The 24,106-nt window shown below is 42.1% G+C and overlaps 1 protein-coding gene across 1 annotated transcript in view; it reads left to right on the top strand.

Moving 5' to 3' along the window:
* SMARCC1 (SWI/SNF related, matrix associated, actin dependent regulator of chromatin subfamily c member 1) overlaps window positions 1-24,106 on the top strand; it is a 1,897,600-nt gene that overhangs the window by 392,271 nt on the left and 1,481,223 nt on the right. The window contains exon 5 of the mRNA XM_044066067.1: window positions 2,278-2,347. Within this exon, the coding sequence (XP_043922002.1) occupies window positions 2,278-2,347 (70 nt within the window). The remainder of the gene's footprint in view (window positions 1-2,277; window positions 2,348-24,106) is intronic.

The raw sequence follows: 24,106 nt of genomic DNA, 5'->3' as shown, positions 1-24,106 counted from the left end.
GTATTTCAGCTTTTTCTTGTATGATATATATATATATATATATATATAATTGCTGGGCATTATGGGGACACCTGACCTCTGGGGCAAGAAAAACTGATGTAATGGCATCAACTGCATGCTTTATACCCCTGACTACCTGACGTCGTGGAAGAAGAGACAGCATCCGACGCAGGACCCTTGACTTTGATATTCAGGCAGGCTACCTGCAGGCAGATAACCCAAATGTAATGTCTGCAATAGTGAATACACTGGAACATTTACATTTATGGTAAATGTACACAACTGTACTTTCTGCAGACCTGTATTCTTTGCGTGTACATTCTAGATGCATCAGTTTACCATTTGTCATAAGTGGTAGCAGTCACTTTCCCCTGCAGCAACCGGAAGCCTGCTGTGAACTTGAATTCAGTACTGCGAGTTTGGGTTCATAGGTCTGTACTAGGCTAACTACCATTTGGGCCTTTTTAAGCCTAGTCATGTGTCCCAAATCGTTAAGTTTTCTTGTACCCTTGAGTGTAAGCAGGGGCTTTGGGGATAAAATATTACAATCAGAGGCATGGGAAATGAATCATTTACTGGCTGCATGTGTCTATTAGAGATGTACAGTGAATATATAAGGTGTACACCCACCTGTTAAAGTGTCAGGTTTTTGTGAGATAAAAAAATGAGACCACAATAAATCATTTCAAAGCTTTTCCCACCTTTAATGTGACCTATAAGCCTGTACAGTTCAGTTGAAAAACAAACAAATCTGTTAGGGGAAAAAAAAAACTTTCAATAAGTTGGTTTCATAAGTGTGCACACCCTTAAACTAATACTTTGTTGAAGCACCATTTGATTTAATTACAGCATTCAGTATTCTTGAGTACACACCTGCCATCAATTAAAGAGACTCTGATTAACCCCAAATAAAGTTCAGCTGCCCTAGTATGATTTTCCTGACATTTACTCAGTTGCCTGCTGCAGAAAAAGCCATGGTTCGCAGAGAGCTTACAAAGCATCAAAGGGATCTCATTGTTGAAAGGTATCAGAAGTGTACAAAAAAATTTCCACAGCATTGGATGTACCATGGAACACAGTGAAGACAGTCATCAAGAAGTGGGGAAGATATGGGACTACAGTGACGTTGCAAAGATCTGGACGTCCCTCCAAAATTGAAGAAAAGATGAGATGAAAACTGGTCAGGGGGCTACGAAGAGACCTGCAGCAACACTGAAGGAGCTGCAGGAATTTCTGTCAAGTGCCGGTTGTGTACTACATGTGACCACAATCTTCAGTATTCTCCATATGTGTGGACTATGGGGTAGGGTTGCAAGATGGAAGCCTTTTCTTAAACAGAAAAACATCCAGGCCCAGTTAAAATTTGCAAAACAGTACATCAGGTCTCCCAAAAGCATTTTGGAAAATCTGATGAGACCAAGGCTGAACTTTTTGTCTACAATTCCAAAAGGTGCAATTAGTGCAAGACAACATTTTGTATCACCAATAGAACACCATCCTCACTGTGAAGCATGGTGGTGGCAGAATCATGCTTTGAGGTTGCTTTTCTTCAGCTGGAACTGGGGCTTTAGTCATGGTGGAGGGAATTATGGACAGTTCCAAGCACCAGTCACTTTTTGCCCAAAACCGGCATCTGCTAGAAAGATGAAGAGGAATTTCACCTTTCAACACTGCAATGACCCCATGCATACATCCAAACCAACAAAAGAATGGCTTCACCAGAAGAAAATTGAAGTTTTCGAATGGCGCAGCCAGAGCCCAGACTTAAATCCAAATTTGTGGGGTGACCTAAAGAGGGCTGTGCACAAGAGATGCCCTCGCAAGCTGACAGATTTGGAGTGCTTTTGCAAGGAAGTGTGGGCAAATATTGCCAAATCAGGATGTGCCATGCTGATACTCACCCAAGAAGACAATGTTGTAATTAAATCAAAAGGTGCTTCAACAAAGTATTTAAAGGATGTGCATATTTGTGCAACCAGCTTATTGTAAAAAAAAAATTATATATATATTTTTTCCCCTAACAGATTGAATTGTACAGTTTATAGGTCACATTAAAGGTGGGAAATTTTTTGAAATGATTCATTGTGGTGTCATTTTTTTATATCACAAAAAAAACATCTTTTAGAGGTGGTGATGTGAAGTTTTAAAGAATTAATTATTTCATAATTGTAAACAACATTATAACTTCTGTAGGGCAGTTGTAGTGAGAATTTTGCAGATTTTATTTATTTGAAGAACAGCTGTTAATTATGCAAATATTTTCTTTCCTCAACAAAGGGAGCAATTGCAGAGGACAAGTCGAAGGCTTCACACCATATCTACCCTATTCCTTCCAACCTGGATGATGGTAAGCTTGAATGCCAAGTTCTTCTAAAAATAGTTATTTTCATAAAGGAGTGCTCTTAGTATTCTTCACTTGTAGGCTTCTGCACATAAACTGTTTTTCATGCAGCTTAAGAAACCTTAGGCAAATGTAATGCAAGTTGTCCTGAATGAAGTCACTGATGCAGTATTCCTGACATACTTGTCACCTCTGACTTCTGGATGGGGTACCAAAGCTTTACCTTCCATAGGTAATACGTTTGATGCATGACCTGTGCTCATATGCATCGGGGCATCTAGATGGATGTATGAGGGTGGTTCCTCAGACTGGTCCAGAATGTTCCCCTGCAAGTGCAGTAGTGCACGACTTAGAGACAGTGATCCAAAAACAAAATAGCTAGCACCAAGGTGTAAAAAGGTACATCTTTTATTATAAAGTTATCACAAACAGACAGGTTTCGGTATTCGTTTCAAGCCATCCTCAGTGTAACCATAGAAATAACAAGACACTCCTTATATACACACACCCATATAGAAACCAGAAAATCATTGGTAGTTCACAACAATTCATTTAATCCTGGAGGAATTAGACACCCCCAACTTAATTAACCATCTTTTTTCTTTATTGTTCAATATGTTGCGCCAGCCACTCTTGTTTTGTTTTCCTTAATGTCAATGACCGTAAATCTGAAAGTTGCAGAGGGATGTTTGACAACATGCTTATATAATGCATTTGTCTGCTTTTTAAGTTTGATTTCACTCATGTGTTTACTAATCCTAAATTTAATGGGCCTGGAAGCCGTGCATGTACAAGTGGCAAGGTGTATAACCCAATCCGATGAGCAGTAGGCAAAAATTTTTTTATATCATATACTTGACTGGTATTGCGGCTGCTAAAAGTTTTTGTTTGGTTAAACCTGTTGCATTGAACACAATGACCACAGCTGAAACATCCCTGCAGTGTATTACCTGAAAGTGTAGATTGTTGAAATGGAACGGCTACCTGGGTAGCCACCTTGTAGTGATTGAAGTGGGATGCCAGGGTCCTACCTCTCCTAAAGCCAAATCGGCACCAGTCATCAATCAGAGTCCTAATTTTCTCATCGGCCAACAGAATGTTCCAATTTTCCTGTACCACCTCTCAAAAAATACTGGTGTTGGGTTCATATATAGTGATCATTCTGATAGGGGCTGACTCATTTGTGGATTTATGTTGGTATTGTAACAGTTCCTGTCTGGCCATACCACTAACCTCCCTGCAAGCCATAGCGATTACCCCGGGTTTATATCCACGTTCCTTAACTCATTCACTCCGGAGCAGCTCAGGAAAAGCTGCTTGCTTAATTCCACCATAGGAACAACAGTGCAGCCTGAGCTCATTTTCAGAAAATCCATTTGTAAAACCATACAGAAAACAAATGTTCATAACTCTTTAACTATAAGAGCTAGACTAAAAATGTAAACGCGAAAGTTGTTCAGCAGACATTGACCTTTCCAACAGTGTAAATGTTGATAGTGTCTATCAAAGTCATTATTAAATATTTGTCAAGGAATGCTGATATTGTGCATATTTTTTACCTTTTTGGAAAAACAAAGCACAATATCTTGGTCAATGTTCCATGCAGACCCATACAATTTGAATGTAATTTGTTAATATGAATGTCTGCTTTAAAATGTTACCTTAACCATTACTGTGTGATGTTCCTTTCTTGAGATATTCACAGAAATATGATTAATATATTATTTTTCATAATTGATAAATAAACAAAGTATAATATCTCATCACCTATAACAGACAGAGCCTACATATCAGTGTAGAAGTTGTGCATCTGAATGTCACCTTCAAAATGATGCATCATTTGTGTGATCACCATGCTCCCTTGCAAAGATATGGGCATAATAATGAAAAGTATTGTAAATGTATAGTTTTCATAATCATACAAGACTAAACAAACTGTGATATCTGTACATGTGTAGAGTGCACAGACATAGTTCTTTTACCATGTTGTAAGGAGTAACACTGTCTTCAAAATGAGGTATTACTTGGCACACTGACATGCTCCCTTGCAAAATCATAATTTCCATAACCTAATTCCAAACAAACTTTGATGTCTGCCTATGAGTACAACATACAGGCAGCATTCTTTTACCATGTTAGAACTAGAAATATTTTTTTCAAAATGAGGTATTACTTAACACATTCAGATGCTCCCTTGCAAAGTTATTTACCAAAATATGAAAAAAAATCATAATTTCCATAACCTAAGTCCGAAACAAACGTTGATATCTGCACATGAGTACAACATACAGGCACCATTCTTTTTCCATGTTAGAACTATCAGTACTGTCTTCAAAATGAGGTATTACTTATAACATTCAGATGCTCCCTTGCAAAGTTATTTACCAAAAATATGAAAATAAATCATAATTTCCATAACCTAAGTCCAAAACAAACTTTGATATCTGCGCATGAGTACAACATACAGGCACCATTCTTTTTCCATGTTAGAACTATCAGTACTGTCTTCAAAATGAGGTATTAGCACATTCCGATGCTCCTTTGCAAAGTTATTTACCAAAATATGAAAAAAAATCATAATTTCCGTAACCTAAGTCCGAAACCAACTTTGATATCTGCACGTGTCAAACATACAGGCACAATTCTTTTACCATGTTAGAACCAGCAATACTGTCTTCAAAATTAGTTATTACTTGGCACATTCAGATGCTCTCTTGCAAAGTTATTTACTAAAATATGGAAAAAATCATAATTTCCATAACCAAGTCCAAAACTTTGATATCTGCCTATGAGTACAACATACAGGCACCATTCTTTTACCATGTTAGAACTATAAATAATCTTTTCAAAATGAGGTATTGCTTATCACATTCAGATACTCCCTTGCAAAGTTATTTACCAAAATATGAAAAAAAAATAATAATTTCCATAACAGTTATTTGCCAAGCTCAGAGAAATTAATTTTACACAACACATTTCATAATAGCGTTTTACTTACTATACTGGTCCGACTTGGTCATGGGTGTTTTCCATTCTTCTCACAAGCTGCAATCTTGCATGGCTCTCCTCACGCCATTGTGGAGGTTGGTCAAGAACAACGCAATGCCCTCCTCAGTTAGGTGAATGCCATCCCTTCTGAACAGGTGAACATCTTCCGCGGTGATGCCGTTATGGCAGATTGTCGATCCACCGACCCTGTGCATCAAGCCATGCATGAACGCATTCTGTAAACGTCTGAACAGCAGAAGACAGTCTTACCTTATCTGAAATAAAGCGTGGGTGGACACTGACAAGGGTGCACAGCCAGGACACAAGGGTAAGGACCGCCGCTCCACTAATATGCCAAGGACAGGCATGGGGCTCCAGATGTTGGTTATCTGTAGTGTCCCATAGCTGTGCTGGCTGCCCACTCAGACTGCTGATACCACTATGGTCTCATGACCTCCTTCAGTGTCAGCAGTCTGCCTTACCTCTGCCTTTTCTCTTCACATGTGCCCATTCAGCAATGGACCTAAGGGATGAGGGACTGAAGTAACTCACTAATTGCTGTCCTGACCTTCATACATTTACTACCCTCACCTACATACATTGACTGCACCTGAAGGGAGGGAGACTGAGTGGAGAGCTACATCAAGGCAACATGTCAAAAAACCAAGACTGACCAGGCTGTGTCTTTTTGCATTACATCACAGTGGCACACCCAAGCCCATGCTTACCTAGGACCACAGCACTATGGGACTGTGCTGTAGAGTCTCCAAGTTCCCAACTGCGATCCCGGTGGATCACAAGATCCATGCTGGCTGGGTATGCCCACCGTGATGCATCCACCAACACAACATAGTGAGATGGGACAGCTTAGGGTTTGGGCTGATTGCTTTCCACTGATTCCCAGAACAGCAAAAGACGTTCTTACCTTATCTGAAATACTGAATGGGTGGACACTGACAAGGGTGCACACCAAGGGCACATGTAAAGAGAAGAAGCAGGGTAAGGACCACTACTCCACTAATATGCCAAGGACAGGCATGGGGCTCCAGATGTTGGTTATCTGAAGTGTCCCATAGCTGTGCTGGCTGCCCACTCAGACTGCTGATAGCACTATTGTCTCACGACCTCCTTCAGTGTCAGCAGTCTGCCTTACCTCTGTCTTTTCTCTTTACGTGTGCCCATTCAGCAATGGACCCAACAAGCCTGGTCACAACTTTGTTGTATAGTGTGCTCTGCACATCTTACTGCTGTCAGCAGTCTGCTAGACCCTTATGGCCATGGTACTCACCAAAGCATTCCATGCATAGGTTAATCTTGCAGGTCGGGCATCCCATGATAGTTCAGCACGTTTACCCTTGCTGGCACAGCTTTTGCATCGTGCCTTCCACCATTTCACTGGAAAGTGTGAGCCTTATTCAAATCGTGTCATGGGCTCTGGGACGGTAATCACTGTGCATCTTTTCCTTTTCTTGTAGGTAGTCAGGAGGCGCATGCCTAGGTTTCTTCTAAACTGTAACTGGCTTGCCACAATAACACGGCCAGAAAGTGAAAGCTGCCGGTGGCTAGCACACTCACGGAATAAAATGTAAGCATTCACTATGGCCACATCCCATAGGAACCAGAACAAGTACAGCCACCATTTCCTTGCCTTTCGAGCAGTTGGATACTGTGTCCTGAGCTGATCTGTGCTCGGTCCACCCCATTCATGTATGTGTTGTACATGTTTACAACTGGTGGACATGGCACTGCAGCTTTTGTTCCATCGTGCTGTCTCCTGCGTGTGCTGGAGACTGCCAAGGTTGGGTTACTATTAGTTGACAGCAGAAATACTGGGTTGCTATCCTTCTATTCAGTTGCAAGCAATGGTCCACTCTGCAACTGCTTGTAGAACCCTCGAGGTGCTTTACCAATGGCTTGTTGGTTGAATGTTACAGGCCATCCAGACCTATTGGTGCGCATGGTTCCACAGCAGTACAGACCGTCCTGCAGCAGTTGCTGTGCCAGAGGGACAGATGAGAAGAAGTTGTCAAAGTAAATGTGATGCTTCTTTCCAATCAGCCCCCGTGTTAGGTTGACCACAACTCGGTGTGCCAGTCCAACCTCTGTGGTCTGCTCTGCTTTTCCAGTGTATACCTGGAATTCATGCACATAACCATTATGTGAGTCAGCCAGCACCCATACCTTAATGCCATACCTCTCCGGCTTGCCAGGCATAATCTGTCTAAATGTCAGACGTCCACGGAAGCCAACCATGGCTTCATCTACTGCCACCTCACGATGCCCATTATACTGTGTCCTACATGCATGAAGTACGGCATCCAGTATTGGCCGTACATGATGGAGCTTGTTATGACCCACACAGCCCTGTGGTTGTCTGAGGTTTTTGTCATTGCAGTGAAAATACTGCTGAATTTTTTCAAACCTCTCCCAGGTCATGTACTCAGCTATTGGGAAATGACCATACAGATGGTGTGTTTCCCAGTACTGCCTGTATTTCGGAACATGTACAATAGACATGTATATTCTGACACCTAGAAATGTGAGTATGTCTCCAGGACAAACTGGACTCCACCGCTTATCAACCTTGCCTGCTGCAGCCTGCCTCTGTGCAGCATAGTGGTTAGTTTCATTAGGAATAAGCGAGTACAGTTCCTCTGGGAACATCAAATTGAGGAAGTCCACCTCTGTGCTGTCTGAGTCCAGGTTGGTGACTGGGCCGACTGGACACACAAAGTCATCAATGTGAACTGGTGTTAGGCGTTTCTCCCACGATAAGTTTTGTGGTGGACATGATCGCCGTGTCTTTTTCATTAGCCTCCCACAGTTTTGAATGGAAACTACTGGGTGGTTAAGAGATGGTACCCTGTGATCAGTTACATTACCCACTGGTTTGTACTGACTTCTGAGTGGAGTACTCACACAAATTCCATACTGTGGCACACTCAGATCCTTGCTTGACAAGGAGCTACTTCGGCTCAGATCCAGTGGACTTTCTCCATCCGAATAAACCTGCTGTGAACTACACCTGAGCTCATGTATAGTAGGAAGTATATCCGCTTCCTCTTCAGCACTAGCCCTGGCTTGGGCGATGGAGAACTGCAAAGGTCTGTTGGTCAGGCCATGTCCTTGCCGTAACTCAGATAGAGGCAATTCATCCTCTGTGTCAAAATCTGATTCAAGTTGATGACCAATATTGTGTGTGCCATCATACCTTAGCTGGGCTAGGGGCATGTCATCATCACTGTCGTAGTCAGTTTCATCAAGAGTGGTGAGGTTGGGGGTAGAGGGTAGGAGTCTGTTAGGAATCGCTGGGACAGGGGCATCATCTTTATTAGCAGTAATAGCCTTCTCACGCAGACGTGCCAGTGGATATGATCATCGGCATCATAATCGTCATCCTCACTCTGGTTTGCCTTACGCTGTGCATCAAGGTGCAATTCCATTTCGGACCCACTGGTATTACTGTCAGAATCAGTATCCTCACCCAAGTAAACACCGGTTGACTTCTTAGCAGATGGCATCTTCACTGAGGGCTGTGATGTCAGGTGAATGCAAAGCTGAAAAACACAATGGTATAGAACAATATAATGTTACTCAGCTGCACAGAGGCAGCTGCAAAGCAACACAACATGCAGTATGTAGTGATAGTTTGACACATTCAACTGTTTCATCATATGTGGTTCAGTTACATTATCATCATATGTGGTTCAGTTACATTAATTCACAAAGATATGAACTACATTAATAAAATGGATACTTTCATCTGTATGTTACTCATGAAAATACAGACATATATATATATATATATATATATATATATATGTATGCATGTGTGTATATGTGTGTGTATGTGTGTGTGTGTATATATATATATATATATATATATATATATATATATATATATATATATATATATATATATATATATATATACACACACACAAGTCCAGTTTGGGTAGCATTGGTTTCTAATATTCATGAAAGATGGTGCTTGAGAGCATATTTTACAGTTCAGTAAATTAAACAGATTCATGGTCAGAAAGTCCTGTTATATATGATTTTGCAGTCCTACATTCCCCTGTTAATACTAGAAAGCTTTATTTCCATTTTGAGCATGAGGATATTTCTCTTTGCATACCATGTCAAAGAGACATACTGCGGGTGACTCGTCAAGTTCGTGGACGGATGAGTTGCAGCATTTTAGCTCACCTTCTTGCTTTGTGGGTAACACACACTAATATAATATAACATATATATACATACATATACATATATATATATATATATATATATATATATATATATATGTATGTATATATATATATATATGTATATATATAGGTAACACACACTAATATATATATATATATATATATATATATATATATATATATATATATATATATATATATATAAAATAAGGGGTTTCAGAGGCTAAGTAGTTGAAGAATGGAGGGGGTGGCTTGCAATGACTACATCTGGCTTGTGCATTCATCAATGTGATAACAAGTTGTACTGATGTGAATAACAGTGACAGCTCCTGATAGTGTTACCTGAACATTCATCAGTGTGATAACAAGTTGTACTGATGTGAATAACAGTAACAGCTCCTGATAGTGTTACCTGAACATTCATCAATGTGATAACGAGTTGTACTGATGTGAATAACAGTGACAGCTCCTGATAGTGTTACCTGAACATTCATCAGTGTGATAACGAGTTGTACTGATGTGAGTAACAGTGACAGCTCCTGATAGTGTTACCTGAACATTCATCAATGTGATAACGAGTTGTACTGATGTGAATAAGTGACAGCTCCTGATAGTGTTACCTGAACATTCATCAATGTGATAACGAGTTGTACTGATGTGAATTACAGTGACAGCTCCTGATAGTTTTACCTGAACATTCATCAGTGTGATAAGTTGTACTGATGTGAATAACAGTAACAGCTCCTGATAGTGTTACCTGAACATTCATCAATGTGATAACGAGTTGTACTAATGTGAGTAACAGTGACAGCTCCTGATAGTGTTACCTGAACATTCATCAGTGTGATAACGAGTTGTACTGATGTGAATAACAGTGACAGCTCCTGATAGTGTTACCTGAACATTCATCAGTGTGATAACGAGTTGTACTGATGTGAATAAGTGACAGCTCCTGATAGTGTTACCTGAACATTCATCAATGTGATAACGAGTTGTACTGATGTGAATAACAGTGACAACTCCTGATAGTGTTACCTGAACATTCATCAGTGTGATAACGAGTTGTACTGATGTGAATAACAGTGACAGCTCCTGATAGTGTTACCTGAACATTCATCAGTGTGATAACGAGTTGTACTGATGTGAATAACAGTGACAGCTCCTGATAGTGTTACCTGAACATTCATCAGTGTGATAACGAGTTGTACTGATGTGAATAACAGTGACAGCTCCTGATGGTGTTACCTGAACATTCATCAATGTGATAACGAGTTGTACTGATGTGAATAACAATGACAGCTCCTGATAGTTTTACCTGAACATTCATCAATGTGATAACGAGTTGTACTGATGTGAATAACAGTGACAGCTCCTGATAGTGTTAGCTGAACATTCATCAATGTGATAACAAGTTGTACTGATGTGAATAACAGTGACAGCTCCTGATAGTGTTACCTGAACATTCATCAGTGTGATAATGAGTTGTATTGATGTGAATAACAGTGACAGCTCCTGATAGTGTTACCTGAACATTCATCAGTGTGATAACGAGTTGTACTGATGTGAATAAGTGACAGCTCCTGATAGTGTTACCTGAACATTCATCAGTGTGATAACGAGTTGTACTGATGTGAATAACAGTGACAGCTCCTGATAGTGTTACCTGAACATTCATCAGTGTGATAACGAGTTGTACTGATGTGAATAACAGTGACAGCTCCTGATTGTTTTACCTGAAAAGTGATAATGACTCCGTGCTATATTGTAACTGACTTATTGCTAAGGTGATAATGACCTGCCTTTCATTACTGCAAAGGTATGCATGCTCAGACACAGGTGATAATTGCTGCACATAACCTGTTGAGTAGGTACTCATTATATCACCTTTTGCAGCTGTTATGTAATACAGTAATTCAGTAAAATAGTATAACACTTAGCCCTTCCTCCCACCTAAGTTGCACACATTACTGACAAAGGGCAGAAAAATTCCCAAAATATAACATAGCTCCATGCAGGTAGTAGTCAGCAAGTAATAACCTGGGTAACTTCTAGGCAAAACTAAATCTTTCAGAATATCTGGAGCAATTGTTTATTTCTTGCAATGGTAAGAATGGACCGCCTGTGTCAAAACAGATAATTTTCAAATGGCTGTCCAAGACTATTACCTTTTGTTATAATCACAATAAATCTAGTCCAGTCAGGGTCAAGGCCCCTCTCTCCAAAATGCATAGAGGAAGTTGAGGTTCTGTTACAGGGTTGGATTCTAGAAAGACAAGTTATGTTTTGCTCTGTACACTTCTATGCTCTTTGAGAGATAAAGCTTATGAGAGATGCTATGGAAATCAAATAAACCAGCAGTTCAAGGTATGGAATTTGGTTAGAAATGTGAATGTCTGTAACAATACAAGGCAGTCACACAGTTCAGCAAGCAAATTGTAAACATTTCAATATCTCCTTCCACACCTTTCAACTGTACCTCATTTTAATCAAATTGAGCTCAGTCCTCCCTCCTAAAACTTTTAAGTTTGGAAAAAAAGTGGTATGTTACACACAAGAAAATAATGACAGTTCCCATTCTCATATTCTGTCAATGTCATATTAATAGTGGTCCCTCTGCAGCTTAAAAACCTCAGCTTTGGCCGGCTAAGAACTTGCTATATTCAACTGGACGTATAAGAGAATTTAAGTACCTTTATCTGCTCTTTTTTTTCAAAAGAATACAGTATTTAAATTGATTTTAACTGTGTGGAAGGAATATTAGCTGAACTGGAAGTTTCACTCTGCTCTTCAGTGTGGAAGGAATATTAGCTGAACTGGAAGTTAGTCAGTGTTTGCTGAATTTTGTTATTTGCTAGTAATTACAGATGTGGGGTAGTCACATTCTTTGATTTCCTGTCCTTGCCTATTTAAGTGGTACAGTGTGAAATATTTTCTGCTTAAAAACCTCAGCTTTGGCCGGCTAAGAACTTGCTATATTCAACTGGACGTATAAGAGAATTTAAGTACCTTTATCTGCTCTTTTTTTCAAAAAAATACAGTATTTAAATTGATTTTAACTGTGTGGAAGGAATATTAGCTGAACTGGAAGTTTTCACTCTGCTCTTCAGTTAGTCCCACCCACCCTCCCTGTTTTTGGTTTGGTTTGGTTTGGTTTTGGTTTTGGTGTTAATCTTAGTGGCCTTGCAGCTGCCCGCCCCTCTTGTAAATTTGTGTTTGGATACTCCTTCTGGGCCCATCTCATTTGCTCACTCAACTGAGTGCAGTGAGATCATATTCTAATTTCAGGCACTCCTACTGTGTACAAAGAGAGCATCTGGGAAACGGAAAAAAAAAAATTTAAGCTTGTTTCCTGCCTTTCCTGTTAAGTGGTATAGACTATTTGTAGGCTTCTGAGCCCCCAAGCCCTTCTGTGTTGGAGGGAAGACTTCTAGCTTAGTTTTTTTCCCCCTATAACTAGCCAGTTTTCTAGTTTCAGCACTCAAATCTGTTTCTTTGATCTCAGCACTTGTTCAGAAAAAAAAAAAAAAATTTCATCTGCTTTTACTGTACTTGTGTTTCTACCTGCTTTTTTTTTTACTTTTGCATCATCTTAAAAGTACTCAATTGTATTTATTACTGCTTGGTGTAACTCATTCTAAGCCTTCTGGTTTAAACACTTGGGCTTCAGACCAGTTGTTTTGCACTGAGAGGGTTTGTGGTCTGCAGTGTAGTGGCAGAACAGGTAGCTTACATCCTTCTAGGTTGGGAACTGCTGATTGAGGGCTCAGTGTCTGTTATTCTAAAAGTGTATTAATTCTGGTTTAAGCACTTGAGCTTTCAGGCCAGTTATTTTACATTAAGAGGGTTCGTGGTCTGCACTCTTGTGGGAGGAGAGGCTGGACTCTGCCCTTCTGAGCTGGGAATTTCTGATTGAAGGCTTATAGTGCATGCATATCTGAACTGCTTATTACTGAAGTTGGTGCGCCTTGTTTGCTGTGGCATAGACTGGATTCGGGCCTGCTGGATCTAGCTTTGTTTGTGTAACTTGAGCACTAATCCAGGCATTCTCTAAAGTATTCAATTGTATTTATTACTGCTTGGTAGTAACTTGATTAAAGTTTAGCTGTCATTCTAAGTCTTTTGGATTAAGCACTTGGGCTTCAGACCAGTTGTTTTACATTAGGAAGGTTTGTGGCATGCACTGTGGTGGCAGGACAGGTAGCTTTCATCCTTCTAAGTTGGGAACTGCTGATTGAGAGCCCAGTGTCTGTTATTCCTAAAGTGTATTAGTTCTGGTTTAAGCACTTGGGCTTCAGGCCAGTTATTTTACATTAAGAAGGTTTGTGGTCTGCACTCTTGTGGGAGAAGAGGCTGGACTCTGCCCTTCTGAGCTGGGAATTTCTGGTTAAAGGTTTTATAGTGCCTGAATATTTGAACTGTATCTTACTGAAATTGGTACACCTTGTTTGCTGTAGCATAGACTAGATCCAGGCCTGCTGAATCTAGCTTTGTTTATATGCTTGTTGTTTGTTTGCTTGTTATTTCCCTGGAACGCTAATTCCACCTAATACGCGGCTTCTCAGCTTCTGTGGATCACTAGTGATATCTGCATTGCTTACTGTACTTATTTCCTTGTTTCACTTGAAAGAAAGTTACTGTTTGTCGTTTTGCATTTAAGTTACCTGTAACACATTGCACTTAAGTTACCTGGCACTTGCTCACTAAAGCAATTATAGAAGTCAGCACTAAAAATTAAAAGCACTACACCCTCACCCCCACTGGCCCTGGTTTTCAATTATTAAGGAATTCCCAATATTATTCTAGCATGTCCAAAGGTCAGTTGTCAATCTCCTCTCCGGTCCAGCTGGTGAATCTGGGAATCTTGAGGCAATGTTACAACTGCCTCATGTACACAGACAACCCTCTCCTCCTCCCAACAAATTCCAACACATGTGAGAGATGCAACCATATAGCCAAACTGGAGGCTAAGCTCTCACAACTCAGTACTGGCATAACCAGTCAGGAGGAGAAGGAAACCACACTCACTACAATTCCAGTCTCACATAGACCTACCACGACAGCAAACCAAACACATAATCATACAAAAACATACTCGGAGGCTCTAAATAAAGATCAGCAGAGACCTCCAAAGCAGACACCCAAGCAGCCGCTACCCCAAAACAAAACACGTGCAACATATATCTCACAAAGCCAGTGTGCCAAACAGTCACAGCCCTTAAGACTAAACAACACACCTGATACACTTGTAATAGGTGACTCTATCGTCAGGCACACTGACGTCCCGCTCACCAGGCTGAACAAGGAGAGGGTCACGGTGAGCAGCCTGTCGGGCGCTAGGATCTGCCACATAACACAAGCACTCAGGTCACTCCAAGGCAAGTACAAATATGACTCAGTCATTGTCCATGCTGGTGTGAATGACCTGAGACGCATCCCTGGACTACATGAAAAAAGACATAAAGGAGCTCTCTGAGCATGTAGCCCAGGCCGGATGACCCTGACCTTGAGTAGCATCTTACCCTCACCAAGAATGATGCCACAATATGAAGACAAGATGATCAATTTCAACAATTGGCTTAAGTACTGGTGTCATTCAAAGGGGATCCAATGCCTGTCAGCTTGGGATGATATGCTCGACAAGCCACGATGCTTCGCTAGGGACGGCTTGCACCTGTCACCCCTGGGCTTTCGGATATTGGCAAAGGCTCTTGCTACCCCCATAGTGCCTTTTTAGGCAAGGCTCAAAAGACAAACCCACCTCCATAGGTATCACAAGGGATAAGAAACTAAGAGTAATGCTACTCAACGCCAGAAGTCTAAACCTCAAGATGCACGCACTCAAAACTCTCCTTAGCATGGAGAACATCGATATCTGTGCAGTAACAGAAACCTGGTTCAGGGCTCCGAGAGCACCCCAGCACTACCAGGTTATACCTCATACCATGCTTTTGCCCCAGAACTTGGACCGAACCACAAAGGAGGGGAGTATCGATATTCATCAAAGATACCCACACCTCCAGGTTGGTGGCAAAGCACGAAGCATCAGAGACTATCCATGTGCAACTAACAGTGGGTAAAACTGCCTTCCAGTTTATAGCCTGCTACAGACCACCCTCCCAAACCCAGGAATCCCACTCGGCCTTCCTGAGAACACTGGAAAATATGAAGTTCTCTCCAAACACCATTATACTGTTGACTTCAACTACCCAAACATAGACTGGGAGCATTACTCTAGCTCCAACACCCTAGCCCAAAGGTTCCTAGAATTTATAAACTCAAATGCTATGGAACAACTTGTTACCACTCCCACAAGAGGGGAAAACATACTGGACCTGATCATCACCAACATGGGGACTCTATGCTCCAGACCAGAAGTGTATCCCTCACTGGTAAGATCAGACCATAAACTAATCTCACTGGATATTCACATCCCGACCCCACCCCCTGCTCAGAAAACCACAGTGAAAAACTTCTCTAAAGCATATTTTACACTCCTCAAAACTGAGGTGGAATCCTTCAAAGCCCCCGGGCCTGTGGAAAATGCGTCCCAGACCGCAGAATCCTTTATAAACGCATTCTATGAGCACCTTCAGGAATGCATGGATCATGCGATCCCAAATAAAACCAAGACCCAATCCTCCAAAGGCAGACGTCCTGTCTGGTGGACCCCAGCCATAAACAAACTATACAATAGAAGGAGGAAGCTACTAAATGATAAAGCAAAATCCCAAAAAGGAAAGGCATCTCTGATCAGTATTAGCAAAAAACTACGGGCACACATAAAATTGTCTAAGGCCAGCTTCGAGAGAAAAATTGCACAGGACACTAAGGATAATCACAAGGCTTTCTTTAGTTATGTTAGGAACCTGGGTGGTAATTCCCAGATATGCTCAGAATTAGTCCAAAATGACAAAAAATACACCGAACCCACAGACATTGCCAACATCCTAGCTGACAGGTTCAGCGCAAACCCCCCCCACCAAAAGGGCAAATATCTATCCCAGCAGAGTGCTGCCTCCCTGACATCTCAGATGCTCAGGTAAGAGCTGCCCTCTCCAAAGCAAAAAACACAGCATCAGTGGGACCAGATGGTGTCCCGGCTCGCCTACATGAACTCCAAGAAGAGCTAAACCCAAACATAAAACTACTGTTCAATCTCAGCCTTTACTACAGGATATGTGCCCAGAGAGTGGCGTACAGCAACAGTGGTCCCTCTCCATAAAGGTGGTGCCTCAACGGATCCTGGAACTATCGCCCCATAAGCCTGACTAGCTTGGTCTGCAAAGCTATGGAAAGGATCATCATGGACCTCATAAATAAAGATATTGGGGACCTACAAACACTGGATCCTACCCAGTTCGGCTTTGTTAAGGGCAGATCCTGCCTCTTAAAACTGGTTGATTTCTTTGAAACAGTCACCAAGGCCATTGACGAGGGGAAGGTGGTCCACACAGCCTACCTGGACCTCGCAAAGCCTTCGATACAATACCCCACTGGCATTATAGATAAGCTCACCAGCTTAAATATAAACCCCTATGTCACTAGATGGATTGCAAACTGGCTCAAGGACAGAACCCACATGGTTAGAATTGCTGGAGCCATGTCAAACTCCAAACCAGTTACAAGTGGTGTCCCACAAGGCTCAGTCCTGGGACCTCTTGTTCGGTATATATTTCTCGAAGGTACAGGCCAACACGGAAGGACTGTGGCTGACCAAGTTCGCAGATGACTGCAAACTGGGCGCCATAATCGACTCTGCAGCCGACACAAGCATCCTCCAAAAGGGCCTCATAGAAACAGACAACTGGTGCCAGAGCCATGGCCTCAAGCTAAATGCCAAAAAGTGTATAGTCATCCCCTTTGGCAAAAACACAGTGCCCACAAATTACCACATAGGTGGAAATCCATTAAGTACAGAAGAAGTAATTAGGGACCTGGGGACCCAAGTTGATAGCAGTCTCTCATTTGACAACCACGTGGCCAAAGTGGTTAGAAAAACATTTTATATAGCCCACCTAATCATGAAGGGATTCACATCTAGATCAGGGGAGTTCATCGTGCCTCTTTACTCATCCCTCATCAGGCCCATAATTGAGTACAATGCCCCTTTTGGGATGTACCTTACCAGACACCTGCAGCAACTGGAAAGACCCCAAAAGTACCTCACCAAGAGGATCAAAGGGCTCAAACAGATGCCATATGCTGCCCGGTTAAAGAAACTCCAGCTCTACTCAGTGGCATACCGCCTCTTCAGAGGCGATCTGCGCCTGACGTATAAAGCCGTGTCCAACCTGGAATTAATGGACATGCTGCACCTCAGAAAATCCAAATCCCATCGAGCTACGCTCAAGAGACTTGAACCTCAGCACTGAAATAAATAGGACATGCTGGAGGGACAGATTCATAACCCAGAGGCTCCCTTCACTCTGGAATAAAATCCCAGTCCAGGTTAGGCAGAGTCCCTCATTGACTCTCTTCAAGAGGAATCTTGATGAGTGGATGGGAGATCGTAGGTTTACCTCGGGTATCACTTCTGTGTCACTGTTAGACAGAGGCACAGTATACTAACCTTGAAAAAGGGCATAGCAAAATAAATTTAAAATGGGTGGCAAAAGCCAAACACATTCTGGCTAGGCTTATAAATGCCCTAGGGCAGATAGCCTAGTATGAACCTATGAACCTATAATAAAGCATAACATCCAATGATGGAGTTACGTCCCAATACTTCTGTAAGAAATTGTCCTGAAGAACAGTAATAACAAATAAGAACTCTGCACTGACTCTGAAGGTCCCGGTTCCATCCTGTATACACATTCCCTTTAAATTGTTTTTTAAAACCTAATAAAAATCACAAAGTAGCCTTCTCTAGTATTAATCTGGTAAAGGAGTTAACAAATGCATACTTTTTCTGTCTCCCTCACAGTCTCGATCACACAGTAAGCCAACCAGAAAATATACTCATTTCCATACATTCCATACATTTTACTCAGGAAAAGTGAATTTGACTTAGCGTTTCAACAATAATAAATGGCAAACACTGAGAGTGAGGTCTCCATAAGCAAATTTTAAACACTAATTATAACTCTAGGATGGAAAGCAAAAAAATATATACTGCTAGACTCGCTCATTAGTTATACAACCAACTTTGTTAATGGCATTCATCAGGAAGATACTACCAGCAGCCCTGTGTACTTCTTATCTTGATTTACAATGTAAACTAGTTTCTAAACATGTACAATCTCTGCATAGGTAAAAGTAATCTGAATAATTTCACATTAAAGATATCTGCAACTACTGAAGAGGTTGCTGCTAGCAAAGAACTTTATATTTCAATGTGTATCTACCAATTCAGAGGTTCTAGCTGCTGTATGGAAGATGTTCTTCATCTCACATTGCTGCAGTCCTGAAACTTGGGTAGTCCGCTGTCCTCGATCGGCCCGAATATCAAAGTATAAGGCTGACGTCGGTCAAGGCGCATTAGACTGACATCAGGACGTCAGGGTACAAATGCGCATGACCGACGTCATATCCTCTGTCTTTTTTGCCGCATGGTCCGATGCAGAAGCAGCGTTGCAAGTGCCATTCGGCGTTCCGAAATTTTTCGAATTCGGAGTTTCAGACAGAGTCAAAGTTGGCTAAGTACCCCGTTGGGGAATATTTTAGTTTTTTCTTGCCTCAGTGGTTTACCGGATGTCAGAAAAAGTGAATAACTGTATTTCTTGTGGGAAACAGATACCGCATAGAGATTATCATTCTTTGTGTATTCCTTGTTTGGGGCCTGAGCACGACGTTGTTGGGTGTCGCTTTTGTGCTAGGTTTAATAAGCGCACTATTAAGCGAAGGTTAGATTGTGCCAGGTTAGTCTTCGGGAAGCGGTGCAATTATAACATGCCGTCGGATGCTCCGACGCCCGCTTCTACGAAGAAGCGTAAAGACAAAGCAGCTAAGCCCAGACAAGAAGAGTCGTCCGTACCGGACGCCGGTTCTTTGGAGGTGTCGGTGGAACCGGGGGTTCCGCCGGAGGTTTCTCTGGAGTCCCAGGGGGAGACTTTGTTATTGCAGGATGTGGCCTCTCAGGAGGCAGGTCAGGCTGAAGGGGCTTCTCAGGTTACTGTACTCCCCTCCCTTCCTAGGGGGGTTAGGCCCTCTCCTTCTGTTTCCAAGGCATCTCCCAGAGGCAGGCCAGGTTTAGCTTCTGTTGGTGTCGCTCCTAGTTCATCAGGATCTGTGCCCAAGAAGCACATGCTTAAAATGGCAGAAGATTTAATTACTTTAATTAGAGGTTCTTTGCCCCCTCCTGATAAGAGGCCTAGGGTGGAACCAGAGTTGGGGAGTTTTGAGCAGGCTTCGGATGTTTCAGAGTCTTCGGCTGAAGACTTGCAGGAGTATTCTCCTTATTCTGATTCTGATGTGGATGATTCTACTCCTCCTGCTTCTCCTCCAGAGGATTTTTCTTTTTCAGAGACTCTTCATTCCATGAGGGAACATTTTAAGTGGGAAGGTCAGGACTTCTCGGATTCCAGGAAAAGGCTTAGGGAATTTTTGTTTTTACCCCAGCATAGGCCTTTGGCTATACCTCCTGTTCTGGATGTTGTGGAAGACGTGTTTGCAGAGGCTGCTCTTAATCCTGATTCTTTGCCTCCTGCTCCTGTTAAACCGGATAGGTATTACAGGGTGCCTGAAGCTCATAAATATCTTTTTAACAGTCCTAGGGCAGACCCAGAAACTGTTAGTCAAGGGCCTAAGGGTGTCAAGGCTTCTGTTGTAAAAAATCCGGTTCCTCCAGATAAAGAGGCCAGGGCTTTGGATAGATGGGGAAAGAAAGTCTATACTTCTTCCACCTTTGCTATGAGGGCTTTGAATTGCCAGTTTCACATGTTGAAATACCAAAACTATCTACTTTCTCAATTGAAGTCTAAGGTAGATGCTCTGGCGGAAGGTATTGAGTGTAAGGAATTACAGGATTTGGTACATGTTTCTGAACAGGTGGGTAAGCATTCTTTGCAATGTGGTTTTGATGCTGTACAGGCCTCGTCTAGGGTGGCTGCCACTGGGTCAGTTCTTCGCAGGCACGCCTGGCTGAGGGATCAGAATTTATCTGACCATGTTAAGACAAGGATTTTAGATGCTCCTTTACAGTCTGATGTGTTGTTTGGTTCACCTGTGGAAGCAGTCTTAAAGAAAATGGAAGACAAGGCTAAGTCTATGCAGACTGTTAAAGATTTTTTGCAGGTTCAGCCTCCAAGTTTAGTAGGAATTGGCCTACCAAGGGGTGGACGATCCTTCTTATGATTCCCAGTCTAGGGGTAGATCTAGACGTGGTAGGGCAGAGCTCAGGGCTCTTTCAGGCCTAGAACAGGGAGTTCACCTGCACAGTCTTCGGGTGAGGGCAGGGGTCAGTCCTTTCGTAAACAGGCCCAATGACCTACCTTTTCAGCTGCCAGAGCCTTCTCGTCTGGCAGCACCTTTGGGAGGAAGGTTGGCACTTTTCAAGGAAAATTGGAGTTTAATTACCCAAGACAGATGGGTATTGGATATCATACACAAAGGTTACAGGTTTTATTTCCATACCTTGCCTCCTTTCAAAGGCATGCCAGACGTTCCTCCTCAACAAAGGATAGAGGCTCACAAACAAATTTCTCTGCTACTTCAAATAGGGGCCATACAGCCGGTCCCTCTGCCAGAAGTGGGCCTAGGATTTTATTCTCGCCTGTTCCTAGTACCAAAGAAGGGGAACACGTGGAGACCAATTTTGGATTTATCTATCCTCAACACTTATCTGGACATTCCCAAGTTCAAAATGTTGACGTTACAACAGCTTTTACCTCTGCTGGGCAAAGATCACTGGATGGTAACTCTGGATCTCAAGGAGGCTTACCTTCATGTTCCTATCAGACTAAGTTGCAGGAAGTATCTGCTTTCGGGCTGGAACTTCTCATTATCAGTTCTCTGCATTGCCCTTTGGCTTATCTACTGCGCCCAGAGTGTTTACGAAAGTTCTGGCTCCAGTGATAGCTTTCTTCAGGCTAAAAGGAATACAGATTTATCCTTATTTGGACGATTGCCTGATTCTGGCTCAAGAAAGGGACGAACTTCTTCATCATCTGCAATATGTGATAGCAGTGCTAAGATGCCTGGGGTATTCTGTGAACGAAATAAAGTCCAGTCTAGTACCCTCTCAGGACATGTGCTTTCTGGGTGTAAGACTGAATACAGCATCCCAGATGGCCTTTTTGACCCCGGACAAACAAAATAATCTTTCCCTTTACTTCCATCAATTGTCTCATCAGGCCAGGCTGACTGCAAAGACAGTCCTTCAAGCCTTGGGGTTCATGGCATCTTGTATTCTGGTGCTTCCCAATGCCAAACTGCATATGAGGAAGCTACAATGGTATCTCAAAAATGTATGGACACAGCACTGCCAGGATATGGACACTGTCATTCAGATAATACCTTGCATTCAAAAGGAATTTTTGTGGTGGGCTCAGGAATGTCACTTAAACAAGGGACTCTCTGTGACCCGGCCAGAGGCGAGTCAGATTCTAACGACAGATGCCTCAGACAAAGCTTGGGGAGCTCATCTAAATGGAAAGTGGATACAAGACACGTGGCCTGCCAGACTACAACATCTACATATCAACTTGAAGGAGATGTTAGCAGTCCAATTTGCATTAATAGCTTTCAAGGATTTACTTCTTCCAGGGCAGGTGTTGATTCTAACAGACAACACAACTGTCATGTGGTACATCAACAAGCAAGGGGAACTCATTCTTATCCTCTATGCAGGCAAGCAATGATTTTGTGGGAGACTGCTCTCAGTTTACAGCTACATCTTCAGGCAAGGTTTCTGCCGAGCACAGAACTCCTTAGCAGATGTTAAGCAGATCTAATTATGGATCCCCACGAGTGGAAATTGGATCCTCATGTATTTCAGAAATTGACAGTGTCATGGGGAACTCCAGACATAGATCTGTTCGCTTCTCCACTAAACTACCAGCTGCCAAAGTTTTGCACAAAAAGGTTTCATCCCACAGCCTGGAAAGTGGATGCTCTTTCTTTCAATTGGAACAATCTTCATGTGTATGCCTTTCCACCTCTGCCTCTCCTCCCAAAGGTACTCCTAAAGGTCAGACAGGACAAGCCAAGGATGATTTTAATAGCTCCAGATTGGCCTCGGCAGCATTGGTACCCTGTACTGAGAAGTCTGGTACGGGAGCCTCCATGGCCTTTGCCTTCGATTCCACACCTGCTGTCTCAGGAGAACAGTCATTTACTCAATGTCAAACTTCACTCTCTTCACCTAACAGCCTGGCATATTCTGTTTTGAACCCTGGAGGGTCTCGACTTCCACAGCAAGTTTTGAATGTTATTTTGGAAGCCAGAAGGCCTAGTACAAGGAAAGTGTACGCAGATAAATGGAAGAGATTTTTATTTTGGAGTGCAGCAAAGGAATTTGATGTTTCTGAGCCTAATTTAAGTGTGGCTCTTCAATATCTTACTGAGTTACTGGACAAAGGTTTGTCCTTCTCTTCTATTAAGGTTCATGCTGCAGCAATTTCTGCTCACTATGACTGTGACCCACCATTGTTTTCTCATCCTTTGTTCAAGCAATTTCTTAGAGGGGCAAAGAATATAAGACCCCCATATAAGCCCTTATGTCAGTTGAGCCTTTCTTGATTTTCCATAAGGATAGGGTATCTTTGCGTACTAATCCTTCCTTTATGCCTAAAGTGGTTTCTAGTGTGGCTTTAAACCAAACTATTCATCTGCCTACTTTTTATGCAAATCCTCAAAATAAAGGGGAAAAGATTTTGCACACTTTAGATGTACACAGGCAGTTGCGATATTATTTGAGCAGAACTAAAGGGTTCAGGCAGTCTCAGCAGTTATTTGTTTCTTTTGCTTTGAGTTCTCAGGGCAAGCCTGTGTCAAAACAAACTATTTCTAAGTGGATTGGGTTTTGCATTGCTTTCTGTTATTCCCATCATGGTAAGGAGATTCCAGCTGGGATTAGGCCTCATTCCACTAGGGCTACTGCCACTTCGACAGCTTTTTAAGGGGTGGCAACTAAGGATATTTTGGAGGCAGCTACTTGGAGTTCAGTGCATACTTTCTCTAAGCATTATCACCTTCCACTTTACTCTAAATCTAGGGCTGGTTTTGCCACTGCTATTTTACAGGGCATTTTGGCAGCGCCTGCTGCTTTATAGTTTTGCCATCCTCCCTTACCTCTGCTTTGGGATTCTACGCAAGTGTCAGGACTGCAGCAATGTGAGATGAAGAACATAGTACAGTTTTGTACCTACCATAAATGTAGATGTTCGAAGATCCACATTGCTGCAGTCCAATTTACCCTCCCTCCTTCCCCTCTGTAGTTAGAGGCGGTTGTGTGGGTTGGGTTGTAAATATTGTATTTATTGTATATATTGTACATATTATTAGTGCAAGGGTGGTTGGTTGGTTGTTTGCTGTCTTTTGGTTTTGACCTTTCTTTTGGGGTCTTCTGACATCTGGGGCAAGAAAAGACTGAGGATATGACGTCGGTCATGCGCATTTGTACCCTGAC

This window comes from Protopterus annectens, chromosome 3.part0, assembly GCF_019279795.1.
Source record: "Protopterus annectens isolate FY-2018-M chromosome 3.part0, PAN1.0, whole genome shotgun sequence".
Lineage (NCBI taxonomy): Eukaryota > Metazoa > Chordata > Ceratodontiformes > Protopteridae > Protopterus > Protopterus annectens.
This window is presented reverse-complemented; position numbering and strand designations above follow the sequence as displayed.